At 47.9% G+C, this 16,067-nt stretch overlaps 1 protein-coding gene across 22 annotated transcripts in view; it reads right to left on the reverse strand.

Moving 5' to 3' along the window:
• Window positions 1–16,067, reverse strand: part of LOC131941618 (tyrosine-protein phosphatase Lar) — a 180,646-nt gene that overhangs the window by 37,181 nt on the left and 127,398 nt on the right. For all 22 annotated transcript variants that reach the window (XM_059300948.1, XM_059300954.1, XM_059300949.1 and 19 more), the window contains 2 exons: window positions 3,501–3,601; window positions 2,226–2,424 (listed from right to left, as the gene is read on the reverse strand). In XM_059300948.1, coding sequence (XP_059156931.1) covers window positions 2,226–2,424; window positions 3,501–3,601 — 300 coding nt within the window. The remainder of the gene's footprint in view (window positions 1–2,225; window positions 2,425–3,500; window positions 3,602–16,067) is intronic.

Consider the following 16,067-nt stretch of genomic DNA (forward strand, 5'->3'; position numbering starts at 1 on the left):
GCTGCTGGGGAACTTACCGTCAAATATTGACTGAGGGACTTTGGTTGGAGCATTGACCCCTCTCCCAGCTGAAATTCAATACAATGGTATGAAACGTGCACAACACCACGGTGGGAGCTTCAATCTCCTGGGTGGGGGGTGGGGGAAAGGAGGGGAATGACAACACCAATAACTGTGTAAACAAAGAGGGAGGGAGACAGGAGGGTGGGATGAAATAAAAAACTAGTCAAACTTAAAGTTTTCAAACAAACAAAATTGGTAAGGTAAGCTGGTTGGTGAACTCAAGTTGTGGGATGTAAGGTCGGTTAGCTGGGGTGGGGGCCAACACAGGGGGCGGGGGAGACACTGGGGGGGGGGGGGGAAGGAGTCATAAGCAGAGAGAGAGGGGAGGGGGAGTGGTTGCTGGCTAAGTCATGTCAGTCACACATGGTCATCCAGACCCCAGTAGAGTACAGAATGTAATTAGGTTCCCCCCCCCCACCTAATGGCCATTTTATTTTAAAAGGTTTAAAGTTATCTCCCCATGACATGACTGACATTCTCAGCTTACAGCGCCAGTTATCTCCCTTTCTACACAGAGAATAGAAATTAGTTCCAGTCGACCTGAAAAGACAAGGTTATTTATTACGGAGGATGGCATGCAATCAGAATTTGTTTTCAAGCAGAGATGATGCAGGCTTTAGAGAGGGCAAAGGTCATCAACACATGTCAAACAAATGACACATATTGGTGGTCAAGAGAGCATGCAGGGTCAAGGTCGCGTTCATGCATGACCAGACGGTAGAGACGAGCATGCAGGAGCAGACGCAGCATTCCATGAACATTTCAGCCGTGCAGGGGTCTCAGGGTTCAGGGGGTTTTGGGGGGTTCAGCAGGGTTCAAAGGGCTCATTCATAAAGGGTTGAAACTTTGTAAAATACATCGTTACAAAATTACTTTATGCAATGTTTAACAAATTTACAAACACAAAAACTTGTAATGCATTTAAAACTTCGTATCAAAGATTTGTGCTGGAGACATGTCCCAGTAAACAAGTGCCAGCAAACAAGTGCCAGACTTTGGTAGTACAAGGAGCCTACACTCCCAGCATAAGGTGTGCATGCAATTTTTCACCTGTTTTACATCACGCATGATAAAACTTTTTTGGCGACTAACCAGGTAGAAGAACCATGTGATCGGTGATTGACGTGGTTATAGAGCCACATCTGGTACAATAATCTTAGGATTTGTTAACATACCAGATAGGATGCTAAAAATATTCTACCATCAAAACTTGGTCTGTTAACATACCAGATAGGATGCTAAAAATATTCTACCATCAAAACTTGGTCTGTTAACATACCAGATAGGATGCTAAAAATATTCTACCATCAAAACTTGGTCTGTTAACATACCAGATAGGATGCTAAAAATATTCTACCATCAAAGCTTGGTCTAGAAACTGCTATGTACATTAGTTTTAAAAGGGAATGGATTTACATTATTTATTCCTATTTTTTGTTTGTTTTGTATTTGACACGACTAGAATCTTTTTCCACAAATCTATTTTATGCCTTGGAACAAAACATTAAAAGGTGAGTAATGTTTGGTCCACCTGCTATTTATAAGGTTGGTTAGCAGTTCTTACAATAATTGTTATGGTTGGATCTAGATTCAGGTGATGTGCACCAATATAATTACATGATGGTGTACGTATTGGTGTAGGGGTGGACTTGGTGTATGTGGACAGCTGATGTAGGGCATGGATGGTGTTAGTGGTCAGTTTGGTGGACAGCTGATGTAGGGCATGGATGGTGTTAGTGGTCAGTTTGGTGGACAGCTGATGTAGGGCATGGATGGTGTTAGTGGTCTGTTTGGTGGACAGCTGATGTAGGGCATGGATGGTGTTAGTGGTCAGTTTGGTGGACAGCTGATGTAGGGCATGGATGGTGTTAGTGGTCAGTTTGGTGGACAGCTGATGTAGGGCATGGATGGTGTTAGTGGTCAGTTTGGTGGACAGCTGATGTAGGGCAAGAATAGTGTTAGTGGTCAGTTTGGTGGACAGCTGATGTAGGGCAAGAATAGTGTTAGTGGTCAGTTTGGTGGACAGCTGATGTAGGGCATGGATGGTGTTAGTGGTCAGTTGATGTAGGGCATGGATGGTGTTAGTGGTCAGTTTGGTGGACAGCTGATGTAGGGCATGAATAGTGTTAGTGGTCAGTTTGGCGGAGTGCTGATGTACTCACCTCCTTGTGTAGTTAGCACCTGGACTGGGTAAGACATTGGTCCTTGCCCCACGCTAGAGAAGGCCAGGAGACAGACTGTGTAGGTGGCGTTAGGGACGAGGTTGTCAATGGTGTAGACTCGCTTGTCCTGCTTTATCTCAAGCTGCTCCCAGAAAAAGATGGGGTCGTTTGGCTTGAGGGTGTAGAAAATCTTGTAGCCCTGTAGGTACAAATACATCATGAGAACCTCTGGGGTACGGTTAGATCATGAGAACCCCTGGGGTACAGCTGTCATGAGAATCTCTGGGGTACGGTTACATCATGAGAGCCTCTGGGGTAAAGTTACATCATGAGAACCCCTGGGGTACAGTTACATCATGAGAACCCCTGGGGTACAGTTACATCATGAGAACCCCTGGGGTACAGTTACATCATGAGAACCCCTGGGGTACAGTTACATCATGAGAGCCCCTGGGGTTTGTCGTAATGGTTGCAGGCAGTGTCTCTGGTGGAGTAGGGCCTATAGACATGGTCAGAACTTGACTGACCACAGGCAGTGTAATGTCCAGGCTCAACTGGCGTGGTGTACGGCAGCGGTACAGTATACAATGACATGGGTAAAGGCACCATGTCGGACCTGGCGGTAAATAGGGCAGAGGAAGTAGAGTTCACTTTGTAATCTCTGCATGTTCAGCACTATATCCTACTGATTTTACTTTCCCTAACACGAGTCAGGTACCCATTAGAGCTAGGTGGACTCAGGTTGTCTTAAAAACTTGGGCCCGGATCCAAACTCAAGACTCTCTAGTTGTCAAGACATTGTTGACAAATGAAAATACCATTGGTAAATAAAACTGATGTAGACATTTAAATGAAGATGGCAGTAGTGCAGTGTTTAACTTATGATAGGAAGAAAGCTTAGGTAGAGTGACATATGACAGCTGAAGTAGAGTGACATATGACAACTGAAGTAGAGTGACATATGACAGCTGAAGTAGAGTGACATATGACAGCTGAAGTAGAGTGACATATGACAGCTGAAGTAGAGTGACATATGACAGCTGAAGTAGAGTGACATATGACAGCTGAAGTAGAGTGACATATGACAGCTGAAGTAGAGTGACATATGATAGCTGAAGTAGAGTGACATATGACACCTGAAGTAGAGTGACATATGACAGGAAGACAGCTGAAGTAGAGTGACATATGACAGCTGAAGTAGAGTGACATAAGACAACTGAAGTAGAGAGACATATGACAGCTGAAGTAGAGTGAGAGGTGAAAGAAACAACTGACCATGATGACACCGTTGGGAATCTTGGGCTCGTCCCATGACACCATAATGGAGGTCGGGCTGATGGCCTTGGCTACAACATTTTCTGGGGCTGTGCCGGGAGCTGGAGAACAAAAAACAAGTTTTACAGTAACATGGTTCAATGTAACAAAACAAAGGTGTTACAGTAACATGGTTCAATGTAACAAAACAAAGGGGTTACAGTAACATGGTTCAATGTAACAAAACAAAGGTGTTACGGTAACATGGTTCAATGTAACAAAACAAAGGGGTTACAGTAACATGGTTCAATGTAACAAAACAAAGGTGTTACGGTAACATGGTTCAATGTAACAAAACAAAGGGGTTACAGTAACATGGTTCAATGTAACAAAACAAAGGTGTTACGGTAACGTGGTTCAATGTAACATAACAAAGGTGTTACAGTAACATGGTTCAATGTAACAAAACAAAGGTTTTACAGTAACATGGTTCAATGTAACAAAAAAATGTGTTACAGTAACATGGTTCAATGTAATCAAACAATGGTGTTACGGTAGATGTTACCGATCAAGATTCAAGGGGAAAAACTTGTTTATTTGTTAAGGTTGGGTGTAGCTGTTGTATTAGTTAAAAAAAAGAGAATTTCCGATTGATATGCCATAAATGGTCATTGTTATTGTTTTAGCGATGACCTCATGACACCTGAACCCTAGGCCTATATGACCCCATGACACCTGAACCCTAGGCCTACATGACACCATGACACATGAACCCTAGGCCTACATGACACCTGAACCCTAGGCCTACATGACCTCATGACACCTGAACCCTAGGCCTACATGACCACTGAACCCTAGGCCTACATGACCCCATGACACATGAACCCTAGGCCTACATGACCCCATGACACCTGAACCCTAGGCCTAAATGACACCATGACACCTGAACCCTAGGCCTACATGACCCCATGACACCTGAACCCTAGGCCTAAATGACACCATGACACCTGAACCCTAGGCCTACATGACCCCATGACACCTGAACCCTAGGCCTAAATGACACCATGACACCTGAACCCTAGGCCTACATGACCTCATGACACCTGAACCCTAGACCTACATGACCACTGAACCCTAGGCCTACATGACCCCATGACACCTGAACCCTAGGCCTAAATGACACCATGACACCTGAACCCTAGGCCTACATGACATGGATACCTGAAGCCTACATGGCCCCACCAATACCTGGGTACCGCAATTAACAGCCGTACCCCAGACGTTAGGACACCAGTGACGTCATCAGATCGATTAGGTAAGGGGAAACAACCAACATAACGAAAATCTTTTGTTTTTTTACCCGGTAAACAAAACAATTTCCGGCCCAGCCTCCCCCCCCCCCCCCCCCACAAATCAATTCGGATGGTAATCGACACACGTCGTCATCGTTCAGAGTCTGACACACGTCGTCATCGTTTAATGTCTGACACACGTCATCAGAGGTTGAATATACAGCACAACAAATAAAGTGAATGCAACACACACACACACCAAGCACAACACACACAGTGAGTACAACCCACACAGACCACTCTTATAGCACACGCACGTGTTTTTCTCGTCCCGAGGTAAATGTGGACCATCTAGCTTAGCCTGGCAGTGGTTTATTTGAACACAGCGACTGCGCATGAAGTCGGCGTAAACCAATCACGAGTCAATTCGTCCATCAATAAACGGTTTTCGTTGACCCCCCCCCCCCCCACAACGGTAAGAAAACGTATGATATAAACTTAGTAGTTGCTTGAGTACTTAAGAAAATTAAGTCCAAATGCCTATTTAATCGTCAAAACATTTCATCTATAGGTCTTTTGATCGTAAGTCGGCCGTTAAGTCGTCTGCCCCACCACGCCGAGGGTTTAACGAGGAGCTAATACCCAAGTGCTTCCAGTGAGCGCCGGTACACCCTCAGATGAAACAAAGAACCCTCGCCTGGCAACAGATGGCCGTCTCGCCAGCCAGAAGGAAAACAACGAGCTGACTAAAAACATGGCGTCCTATGGCGTCTCGTGTTCTCTTGCCGTCCATTAAAAATGTAGCGATGGATTTGTTTACTTAGCAGAAGGTGACGCTACAGTAGTGCTCAACTAGGGCAGGCTAACTACTCACTCAAATACAGGCAGGCTAGTTTGCTGACGACAGAAACGACAGCTATTTGTAGAGCAGGCTAGTTGGTCAGCCATGTCCTAAGAACGACCTGATACCTCGATCTAACCAGATTGTAATTTGAAACATAAAGACACATTGAACTAGATGTGTAAAGTTCACCGCTACACAACCAACGACTGCCCTACCCCAGCCACCGCCCCACCCCCTGCCATCAGAAGATAAGCCGGTATGGCCAGGTGTGCTGCTTAAGATCTGGCACCTAGATGACCTAGAGCTGACCGCTCACCTGTGGTCCATATTTTACCCAGGCCCAGTGTCTGTGAGGTTGTTTGTGAAAGACACCGGTCCTATAGTTGATGTGTTAAATAATTCATGAAATCATTTTTACCAGGCTCCTTCTCACTACACAATGGTAGGCGGCGGTCCAATAGCACACCAATTCAGTGGCTACCTAGGACAGTGGCTACATGGGACAATAGGACAGTGGCTACACGGGACAATAGGACAGTGGCTACATGGGACAATAGGACAGTGGCTACACGGGACAATAGGACAGTGGCTACATGGGACAATAGGACAGTGGCTACATGGGACAATAGGACAGTGGCTACACGGGACAATAGGACAGTGGCTACATGGGACAATAGGACAGTGGCTACATGGGACAATAGGACAGTGGCTACACGGGACAATAGGACAGTGGCTACACGGGACAATAGGACAGTGGCTACATGGGACAATAGGACAGTGGCTACACGGGACAATAGGACAGTGGCTACATGGGACAATAGGACAGTGGCTACATGGGACAATAGGACAGTGGCTACACGGGACAATAGGACAGTGGCTACACGGGACAATAGGACAGTGGCTACATGGGACAATAGGACAGTGGCTACACGGGACAATAGGACAGTGGCTACATGGGACAATAGGACAGTGGCTACATGGGACAATAGGACAGTGGCTACACGGGACAATAGGACAGTGGCTACACGGGACAATAGGACAGTGGCTACATGGGACAATAGGACAGTGGCTACACGGGACAATAGGACAGTGGCTACATGGGACAATAGGACAGTAGCTACATGGGACAATAGGACAGTGGCTACACGGGACAATAGGACAAAGACTACATGGGACAATAGGACAAAGACTACACAAAAACATCAGATGACCAGCGAATGTTTCCAACAACTGCGTGCTACCACACCACCCTCAACCCTGCTGAATTCGACATCAAGTTAAAATTGATCAGTCTGAAAATGTTTTCAGCATCAAGGTCTGAGAGAGCCGCGTGCGTAAGGTACGTGTGTTCTACGGCAGGAAGTGGCTCAAAGATACACGAAATGATTAGATAAATAAAGGACTCAGGGCTGGGGAGGTGAGAAACATCCAGCCCACCAAAAATAACATCCGATAAGGAGTTATCTCCCGTCCTGAGGGATCCCCCCCGATAGCATACGGAGATGGCTGCATCCAAAAGCTACCTTGCTACTAGCTGCCAATTTTTTTTCTCACTCAAATCCATTTTTTTGGTTTAGATTCACTTCTGCTGTCAAGTTTTGTTGAAATATGTTACATGAAATATGTTACATATATTCATTTCTGCGCAGTAATATCAAAACATGCGCGTCTTTTTTTTCTTCTGCTGCACTATGATCTTAGAACCTGGTATGTACTCTTACAATAATACGGAGAAAGACGGGCAGGGCCTAGATCTATAGAGGTACGGGCAGGGCCTAGATCTATAGAGGTACGGGCAGGGCCTAGATCTATAGAGGTACGGGCAGGGCCTAGATCTATAGAGCGACGGGCAGGGCCTAGATCTATAGAGCGACGGGCAGGGCCTAGATCTATAGAGGTACGGGCAGGGCCTAGATCTATAGAGGTACGGGCAGGGCCTAGATCTATAGAGGGACGGGCAGGGCCTAGATCTATAGAGGGACGGGCAGGGCCTAGATCTATAGAGCGACGGGCAGGGCCTAGATCTATAGAGCGACGGGCAGGGCCTAGATCTATAGAGGTACGGGCAGGGCCTAGATCTAAAGAGCGACGGAGAAAGACACGGACGGCGATAGAGAGACGGAGAAAGACACGGACGGAGATAGAGAGACGGAGAAAGACACGGGCGGAGATAGAGAGACAGAGAAAGACACGGACGGAGATAGAGAGACAGACGAGAGCATGCAGGTGAGTCTGGACAGGGAAGATAAGATAAAGGTGAGCAACTCTCGACATTTTCAATTTATTTTCTTTCAGGGGCAGCTTTTAGGACGGGGTGCCAACCTTCAACAACCCAGCTCAGGACGGGGTGCCAACCTTCAACAACCCAGTTCAGGACGGGGTGCCAACCTTCAACAACCCACCCAATTTGGGCACCATGTGTTGTTACAAAGGAGGACTGAATTTAAAAACGAAAGAAGAAAACAAATGTTTCGTCCCAATCCAAAATGTTAACATGAAAAAAAAATTAAAAGGACTAAAAGTGATAAGTTAAATTATTTAAAGTTCCGGTTATTTTTTGCATTGATGTTTTATCCCCTGGCAAATCGAGCCTTTGGTTCCCTGGGAATTCTCACCCTCGTGTGTTCCCTGGGAATTCTCACCCTCGTGTGTTCCTCAAGTTTGAGCCAATCTATGTTTTACAACACGTTCTCAGGTGAACTGTTTCACTCAGGTGGGCTGTTCATTCACTCAGGTAAGTTGTTTCACTCAGGTGAGCAGTTGTTTCACTCAGGTGAGCTGTTTCATCCAGGTGAGCTGTTTCTCTGAGCTGTTTCACTCAGGTGAGCAGTTGTTTCACTCAGGTGAGCTGTTTCATCCAGGTGAGCTGTTTCTCTGAGCTGTTTCACTAAGGTGAGCTGTTTCACTCAGGTGAGCTGTTTCATCCAGGTGAGCTGTTTCTCTGAGCTGTTTCACTCAGGTGAGCTGTTTCACTCAGGTGAGCTGTTTCACTCAGGTGAGCTGTTTCACTCAGGTGAGCTGTTTCACTAAGGTGAGCTGTTTCATCCAGGTGAGCTGTTTCTCTGAGCTGTTTCACTAAGGTAAGCTGTTTCACTCAGGTGAGCTGTTTCATCCAGGTGAGCTGTTTCTCTGAGGTGTTTCACTCAGGTGAGCTGTTGTTTCACTCAGGTGAGCTTCCTCCACCAACACTTCACAGGTAAATCCTAACCCATTATCAAATTGCCAGACTTGAAGATAGCGCATCTCTGCGCATGTCTGAATTTTTATCAAACACTGCTAACGTTTTGATTATTTTCAATCGTGCGAGGGGAGGTAAGCGTTGGGGCTATCGGTAACAAATTTCAATTACCGGCGTGAGTTGCCTGAGTGGAACAGAATGCTAGAGTTACTTGGGAACAAAGGTAACGGGAACCGACGACTTTGCTTACTTGGCAAATTACTTTGTTATCGCCGAATCTTCACTTGGGTTAGAGAAACAATCAACGTTAACAAGCTTAATTTAGACAATGCCTTGGGCGCTGGGTCATTTGGGTTTCCGTTGACCTTTGGACTGTATCATGTGACAGGTGGCCTTGATCTAATGTGTCAACTGACCATTTGAAAAGACTGACCACTAGATAATACGTGGTACACTGGTTGACACGTAACTACCGAAGATCATTTTTCTGCTTTCATCGGCCTTGATGTTATGTGTCAACTGACCATTTGAAAAGACTGACCACTAGATAATACGTGGTACACTGGTTGACACGTAACTACCGAAGATCATTTTTCTGCTTTCATCGGCCTTGATGTAATGTGTCAACTGACCATTTGAAAAGACTGAACACTAGATAATACGTGTACACTGGTTGACACGTAGCTACCGAAGATCATTTTTCTGCTTTCATCGGCCTTGATGTAATGTGTCAACTGACCATTTGAAAAGACTGACCACTAGATAATACGTGTACACTGGTTGACACGTAGCTACCGAAGATCATTTTTCTGCTTTCGTCACACGCCGATTGCCTTCGCTCGAAAGTAATCGATTCGTTTGTACAACCAGAGAGGAGAATCGAATACTCCCACATTAGTTATTGTTGGGTGTTACCTTATAACACAGAGAGGAGAATCGAATACTCCCACATTAGTTATTGTTGGGTGTTACCTTATTACACAGAGAGGAGAATCGAATACTCCCACATTAGTTATTGTTGGGTGTTACCTTATTACACAGAGAGGAGAATCGAATACTCCCACATTAGTTGTTGGGTGTTACCTTATAACACAGAGAGGAGAATCGAATACTCCCACATTAGTTATTGTTGGGTGTTACCTTATTTCAAAATGCGCGTCCAATTTTACACAGAGTGGAAGTAAGGAAGTACTTTAGACTGTCCAGCAGACTACCTGAGGTCACTCAGTTACAGTCATGGTGGTCAGCTGCTCTGGTCAGGGGTGCAAACCACAGCTATCTTAAACACGGAACATCTTTTAGTCTAAATGAGCTGGTGTGGGTACGTACGACACAGGTAAACTTAGAAAATACAGGTACATCCAGGTAATGAGAAAGGTGTCTGAAGGTGACCCGTACCATGTATGAAATACACCAGTCTATTTACCCGTGCTTAACATCAATATTGGACCCCAGTTAGTGAGTGAGGGCAGCACACATCAGTGAGTGATGACATCAACACCGTTACCACCCACAACTGGCCAACAGGAACTGGCCAAACTATGGCCCACTACCACAGCCACATATGGCCCACTACCACAGCCACCTGTGGCCCACTACCACAGCCACATATGGCCCACTACCACATATGGCCCACTACCACATATGGCCCACTACCACATATGGCCCACTACCACATATGGCCCACTACCACATATGGCTCACTGCCACAGCCACATATGGCCCACTACCACATATGGCCCACTACATGAGCCCTCCCCCCCACCTAGCAGAATGGCCACTAGATAAAATCCCATAGTATGTTGTATGTGTGTGGTAAGTGTGTGGTAGGTGTGTGGTATGTGTGGTAAGTGTGTGGTAAGTGTGTGGGCAGGAGCCATGAATAATCCAGCACACCCAACGCACTGAGTTAACAAAATCTGCTCGCCGACATCACGAAACAAATGACGTCACAGAAGTAGCAGAAGTACGAGTTAATAATACATGTCGGCTGCTGACTTCGTCATCCTTTGATTTGAGTTTGATGAAATCTTGAAGGGGTAGAGGAAATGGCATTCAGAAGACGAGCGAGGGGCTGGTGATAACAAGAGACCGTTGATACGGGGTGGATTTAAAATTGAAAATAAACTGAGCGAGGATGTTTAAACTACTAGAAATGAAATTGGGTAGGCGAGCAGTCGGGTACCGCGGTCACGTCGTAGTGTGATGTTTTCATCTGATCCACGCGGGGAGTTTGGGAAATAAATTACAATCGATACAGGTGTGCCGTGTACCTAATCTCACCTGCGGCGGATATCAGCCTTTGGGAAATGTTGGCAAAATTTTGCCGGCTTTCATCCTTTCAGCTAGCGATAAGGAACTTGGCAGAAAGTTTTTTTTCGCACCTTTATAGCGGGCCTGTGCAAATCTGGGGCTTGGAATATCTCCCCAGACATTACATTTTGGAATATCTCCTAACGACTAAGTTTTAGAATATCTCACAAGCCACTAAGCTTTGGAGTATCTCCCCAAGAACTCCGCTAGTAAACAACCCCGACCGCCAGTATACCCGCTAGTAAACAACCTCATCTCCCCAAGAACTCCGCTAGTAAACAACCTCATCTCCCCAAGAACTCCGCCAGTAAACAACCACATCTCCCCAAGAACTCCGCTAGTAAACAACCACATCTCCCCAAGAACTCTGCTAGTAAACAACCACATCTCCCCAAGAACTCCGCCAGTAAACAACCACATCTCTCCAAGAACTCTGCTAGTAAACAACCACATCTCCCCAAGAACTCCGCTAGTAAACAACCCTAACCGCCAGTATACCCGCTAGTAAACAACCACATCTACCCAAGAACTCCGCTAGTAAACAACCCCGACCGCCAATATACCCGGGTTATCAAAAGACGTCAGCACCTTTCCCCCAGCCGTATGACATCCATATAAATCATCTTGAACACAAAAAACCCGCAGTTTAAAAAAATAAAAAATAAACGCGCGAGGATGTTTCAAAAGTAAACAAAGAAAGGATAGAAAGAGCTGAAACAGTCTGAACTTTAACCCCCGGCACACAAACTTCAACTGGAAATTTTTTGTGTCAGACCTGGAACTTAACACATCCCCCATATCGTATTGAGATTACATCTTTAGGCAAGTGACAAGTTTGCTTTATGCAAAAAATGACCCTCCGTGAAAGTGACAAGTTTGCTTGATGCAAAAAATGACCCTCCGTGAAAGTGACAAGTTTTGCTCCTTAATGTTGGTACATGTTTTCACCTGTCTGAGATTTATGACATTTGATGGCAACTTTTTTGTGTCCGTCATGGATTTATGACATTTGATGGCAACTTTTTTGTGTCCGTCATGGATTTATGACATTTGATGGCAACTTTTTTGAAACCTGCACGAGCTGGTGAGTGAAACGTGTGGGGAGTCTGATTAGGAATTAATGGTATACATTTGTTGTCTGGAGGGGTGAGGTGGTGAGGGAGGCGTGGGGTGGAGTGTGGGGGAGGGGGGGGGGTTGAGAGGGAGGCGTGGCGTGGAGGGGTGGAGTGTGTGAGGGGGGTAGAGAGGGAGGCGTGGCGTGGAGAGGTAGAGAAGATGGTGTGGAGGAGTGGAGAGGAGAGGGAGGAAACATTTCGAAATCGACTACTTGGATGATGTACTCGGATGTATTAATTCAAACACGCGATAAAAGAGTGAATACTCGATGACTAATTCATTTGTGGAACAATAATCGATTGTACTGTAGTGTATGATAACGTTATTGATTTCATTATGATAGAATGATCGATTCTATTTACATCTATCCATAGCTCCCCAGGAACAGAATCTACCCAGGCCGCTAATCAAATAAGCGAACATTGTATTATTGTGTCGGGTAATATGATATGACGCGGCTCACGAGACTTGGGCTCTACGGCTGCACGTGCAATCAAAGAGCCACAGCACAGCGGGGGCCCTCGCTCACGACCTCGGTAGCTGTCGTCAGTGAACACAACACTTAGTGATGGGCTTTTCCCACAGTGTAAGCAGGCTGGGTCTGAACATGCTCGTGGTGGTCCTACTGGTAGTATGGACATCTCATGGTGACACAACCGCTGGACACTTCATGGTGACACAACCAAACTTTAGCTGGACATCTCATGGTGACACAACCAAACTTTAGCTGGACATCTCATGGTGACACAACCGCTGGACACTTCATGGTGACCCAACAAAACTTTAGCTGGACATCTCATGGTGACACAACCGCTGGACACTTCATGGTGACCCAACAAAACTTTAGCTGGACATCTCATGGTGACACAACCAAACTTTAGCTGGACACTTCATGGTGACACAACCAAACTTTAGCTGGACATCTCATGGTGACACAACCAAACTTTAGCTAGACATCTCATGGTGACCCAATCAAACTTTAGCTGGACACTTCATGGTGACCCAACCGCTATAAACATCATCGTGACCCACCCTAACTAGCTGGAGACCTGATGAGAATAGTGGTCAAATGTTTATTAAAGAAAGTCGTATGTGACAACCCTCTCACCCTGTGATTGCGGTCTACGTGTACATGTACCAGCAAAACTTTTGTGCTGTCCTAAGTTTGGACCTCTTTTGGTGGGGGCAAATGACGGGAGAGTAGAGAAGTGTTGATGGGTGGGGATGGTGGGTGGGGATGATGGGTGGGGATGGTGGGTGGGGATGGTGGGTGGGGATGATGGGTGGGGGTGGTGGGTGGGGGTGATGGGTGGGGATGATAGGTGGGGATGGTGGGTGGGGATAATGGCAGGGGATGGTGGGTGGGGTGATGGGTGGGGATGATGGGTGGGGATGGTGGGTGGGGATGTTGGGTGGGGGTGGTGGGTGGGGGTGATGGGTGGGGATGATAGGTGGGGATGGTGGGTGGGGATAATGGCAGGGGATGGTGGGTGGGGTGATGGGAAGACAAAGAACATGATCAAGGGTTGAGGTAAGGGTAGACAGGGATGGCAGACTGAAGAAAAGAGGCAGGGAGTGAGGGAGGCAGGGAGTGAGAGAGGCAGGGAGTGAGGGAGGCAGGAAGTGAGGGAGAAGATGCCTGCCAACAGAGGGGGACTAAAACGACTCACCCCCGCTGCTAGCCATCTGGTGTTTCTCTCCGTCATTTGGTGTAAAGCTGGGAGACAGGGGCGATTATCAGAAGGTTGGAGCGGCAGGGGGGACAACCCCACCGTCTTATTACAGCAGGGGGGACAACCCCACCATCTCATTACAGCAGATGGGGGGGGGGGGGGGGCAACGCCACCGTCTTATTACAGCAGGGGGGGACAACCCCACCATCTCATTACAGCAGATGGGGGGGGGGGGCAACCCCACCGTCTTATTACAGCAGGGGGGGACAACCCCACCATCTCATTACAGCAGGGGGGGGGACAACCCCACCATCTCATGGTAGCGGGAGGGGGGGGAACAACCCCACCGCCTCATTACAGCAGGGGGGGGGGGGGACAACCCCACCGTCTCATTACAGTAAGGGGGTGGGGGGACAACCCCACCGTCTCATTACAGTAAGGGGGTGGGGGGACAACCCCACCGTCTCATTACAGTAAGGGGGGGGGGACAACCCCACCGTCTCATTACAGCAGGGGGGGGGGGGGAAGACAATCCCACCGTCTCATTACAGCAGGGGGGGGGGGGAAGACAATCCCACCGTCTCATTACAGCAGGGGGGGGGGAAGACAACCCCACCGTCTCATTACAGCAGGGGGGGGGGACAATCCCACCGTCTCATTACAGCAGGGGGGGGGGGACAACCCCACCGTCTCATTACAGCAGGGGGGGGGACAACCCCACCGTCTCATTACAGCAGGGGGGGGGGACAATCCCACCGTCTCATTACAGCAGGGGGGGGGGGACAACCCCACCGTCTCATTACAGCAGGGGGGGGGGGGAAGACAATCCCACCGTCTCATTACAGTAGGGGGGGGGGAAGACAACCCCACCGTCTCATTACAGCAGGGGGGGGGGAAGACAACCCCACCGTCTCATTACAGTAAGGGGGTGGGGGGACAACCCCACCGTCTCATTACAGCAGGGGGGGGGGACAACCCCACCGTCTCATTACAGCAGGGGGGGGGGAAGACAATCCCACCGTCTCATTACAGTAGGGGGGGGGGGAAGACAATCCCACCGTCTCATTACAGCAGGGGGGGGGAAGACAACCCCACCGTCTCATTACAGTAGGGGGGGGGGGGGAAAGACAATCCCACCGTCTCATTACAGTAGGGGGGGGGGACAACAGCCCCCACCGTTTCATTACAGCAGGGGGAGTGAAGACAACCCCACCGTCTCATTACAGCAGGGGGGGGGGAAGACAACCCCACCGTCTCATTACAGCAGGGGGAGTGAAGACAACCCCACCGTCTCATTACAGCAGGGGGAGTGAAGACAACCCCACCGTCTCATTACAGCAGGGGGAGTGAAGACAACCCCACCGTCTCATTACAGTAAGGGGGGGGGGGACAACCCCACCGTCTCATTACAGTAAGGGGGGGGGGGGGACAACCCCACCGTCTCATTACAGTAAGGGGGAGTGAAGACAACCCCACCATCTCCTACCAGGATGTCTCGACATGGCAGAGCGAGGAACCTGCAGTAAGTTAGAGCGGGGTGCAGTTAATTAATCCATCCACTTAATTAATCCATCCCTAATTGCAGTGATGGATCCCACGACGGCAGACGACAACGTCCATTTATAAGGCGGGAAGCAGAGCCGGAAACAGATAGGGCGGCTGGTTTAAAGGAGCGCCACATGGACGGTCGTTTAAACCCTCGCCACATGGACGGTCGTTTGGACCCACTCCACATGGACGGTCGTTTGAACCCACTCCATATGGACGGTCGTTTGAACCAACTCCACAACAGATGGGCCATGCCTGTGTAGATGGGCCACTGTGTAGATGGGCCACTGTGTAGATGGGCCACTGTGTAGATGGGCCACTGTGTAGATGGGCCACTGTGTTATGAAACAGCAGGATGTCCATACCCCCCCCCCCCCCCCCACAGAGTGTGAACATGGACTCGCCAAGCTCTGGAGCGATGAAGGGGAGATAATGTAATGGGAAACAACCCAGGTAAAGGGGAAATAATTAGAAAGTTTTGAATCGTGTCGAGCGGCTAAAAGCCACTGCGGGTGGGGTGGGGGCGGCCGAGGGTTGAGTCTTTAAACGACTAACCCTAAAAACATCAAGATCTAAAACAAATCAGAGGAAGGGGTGAGGGTGGGGGATCTCACAAAATGTTTC

The sequence above is a fragment of the Physella acuta genome, unplaced genomic scaffold (genome assembly GCF_028476545.2).
Source record: "Physella acuta isolate Inbredline_101_S28 unplaced genomic scaffold, ASM2847654v3 ptg000367l, whole genome shotgun sequence".
NCBI lineage: Eukaryota > Metazoa > Mollusca > Gastropoda > Physidae > Physella > Physella acuta.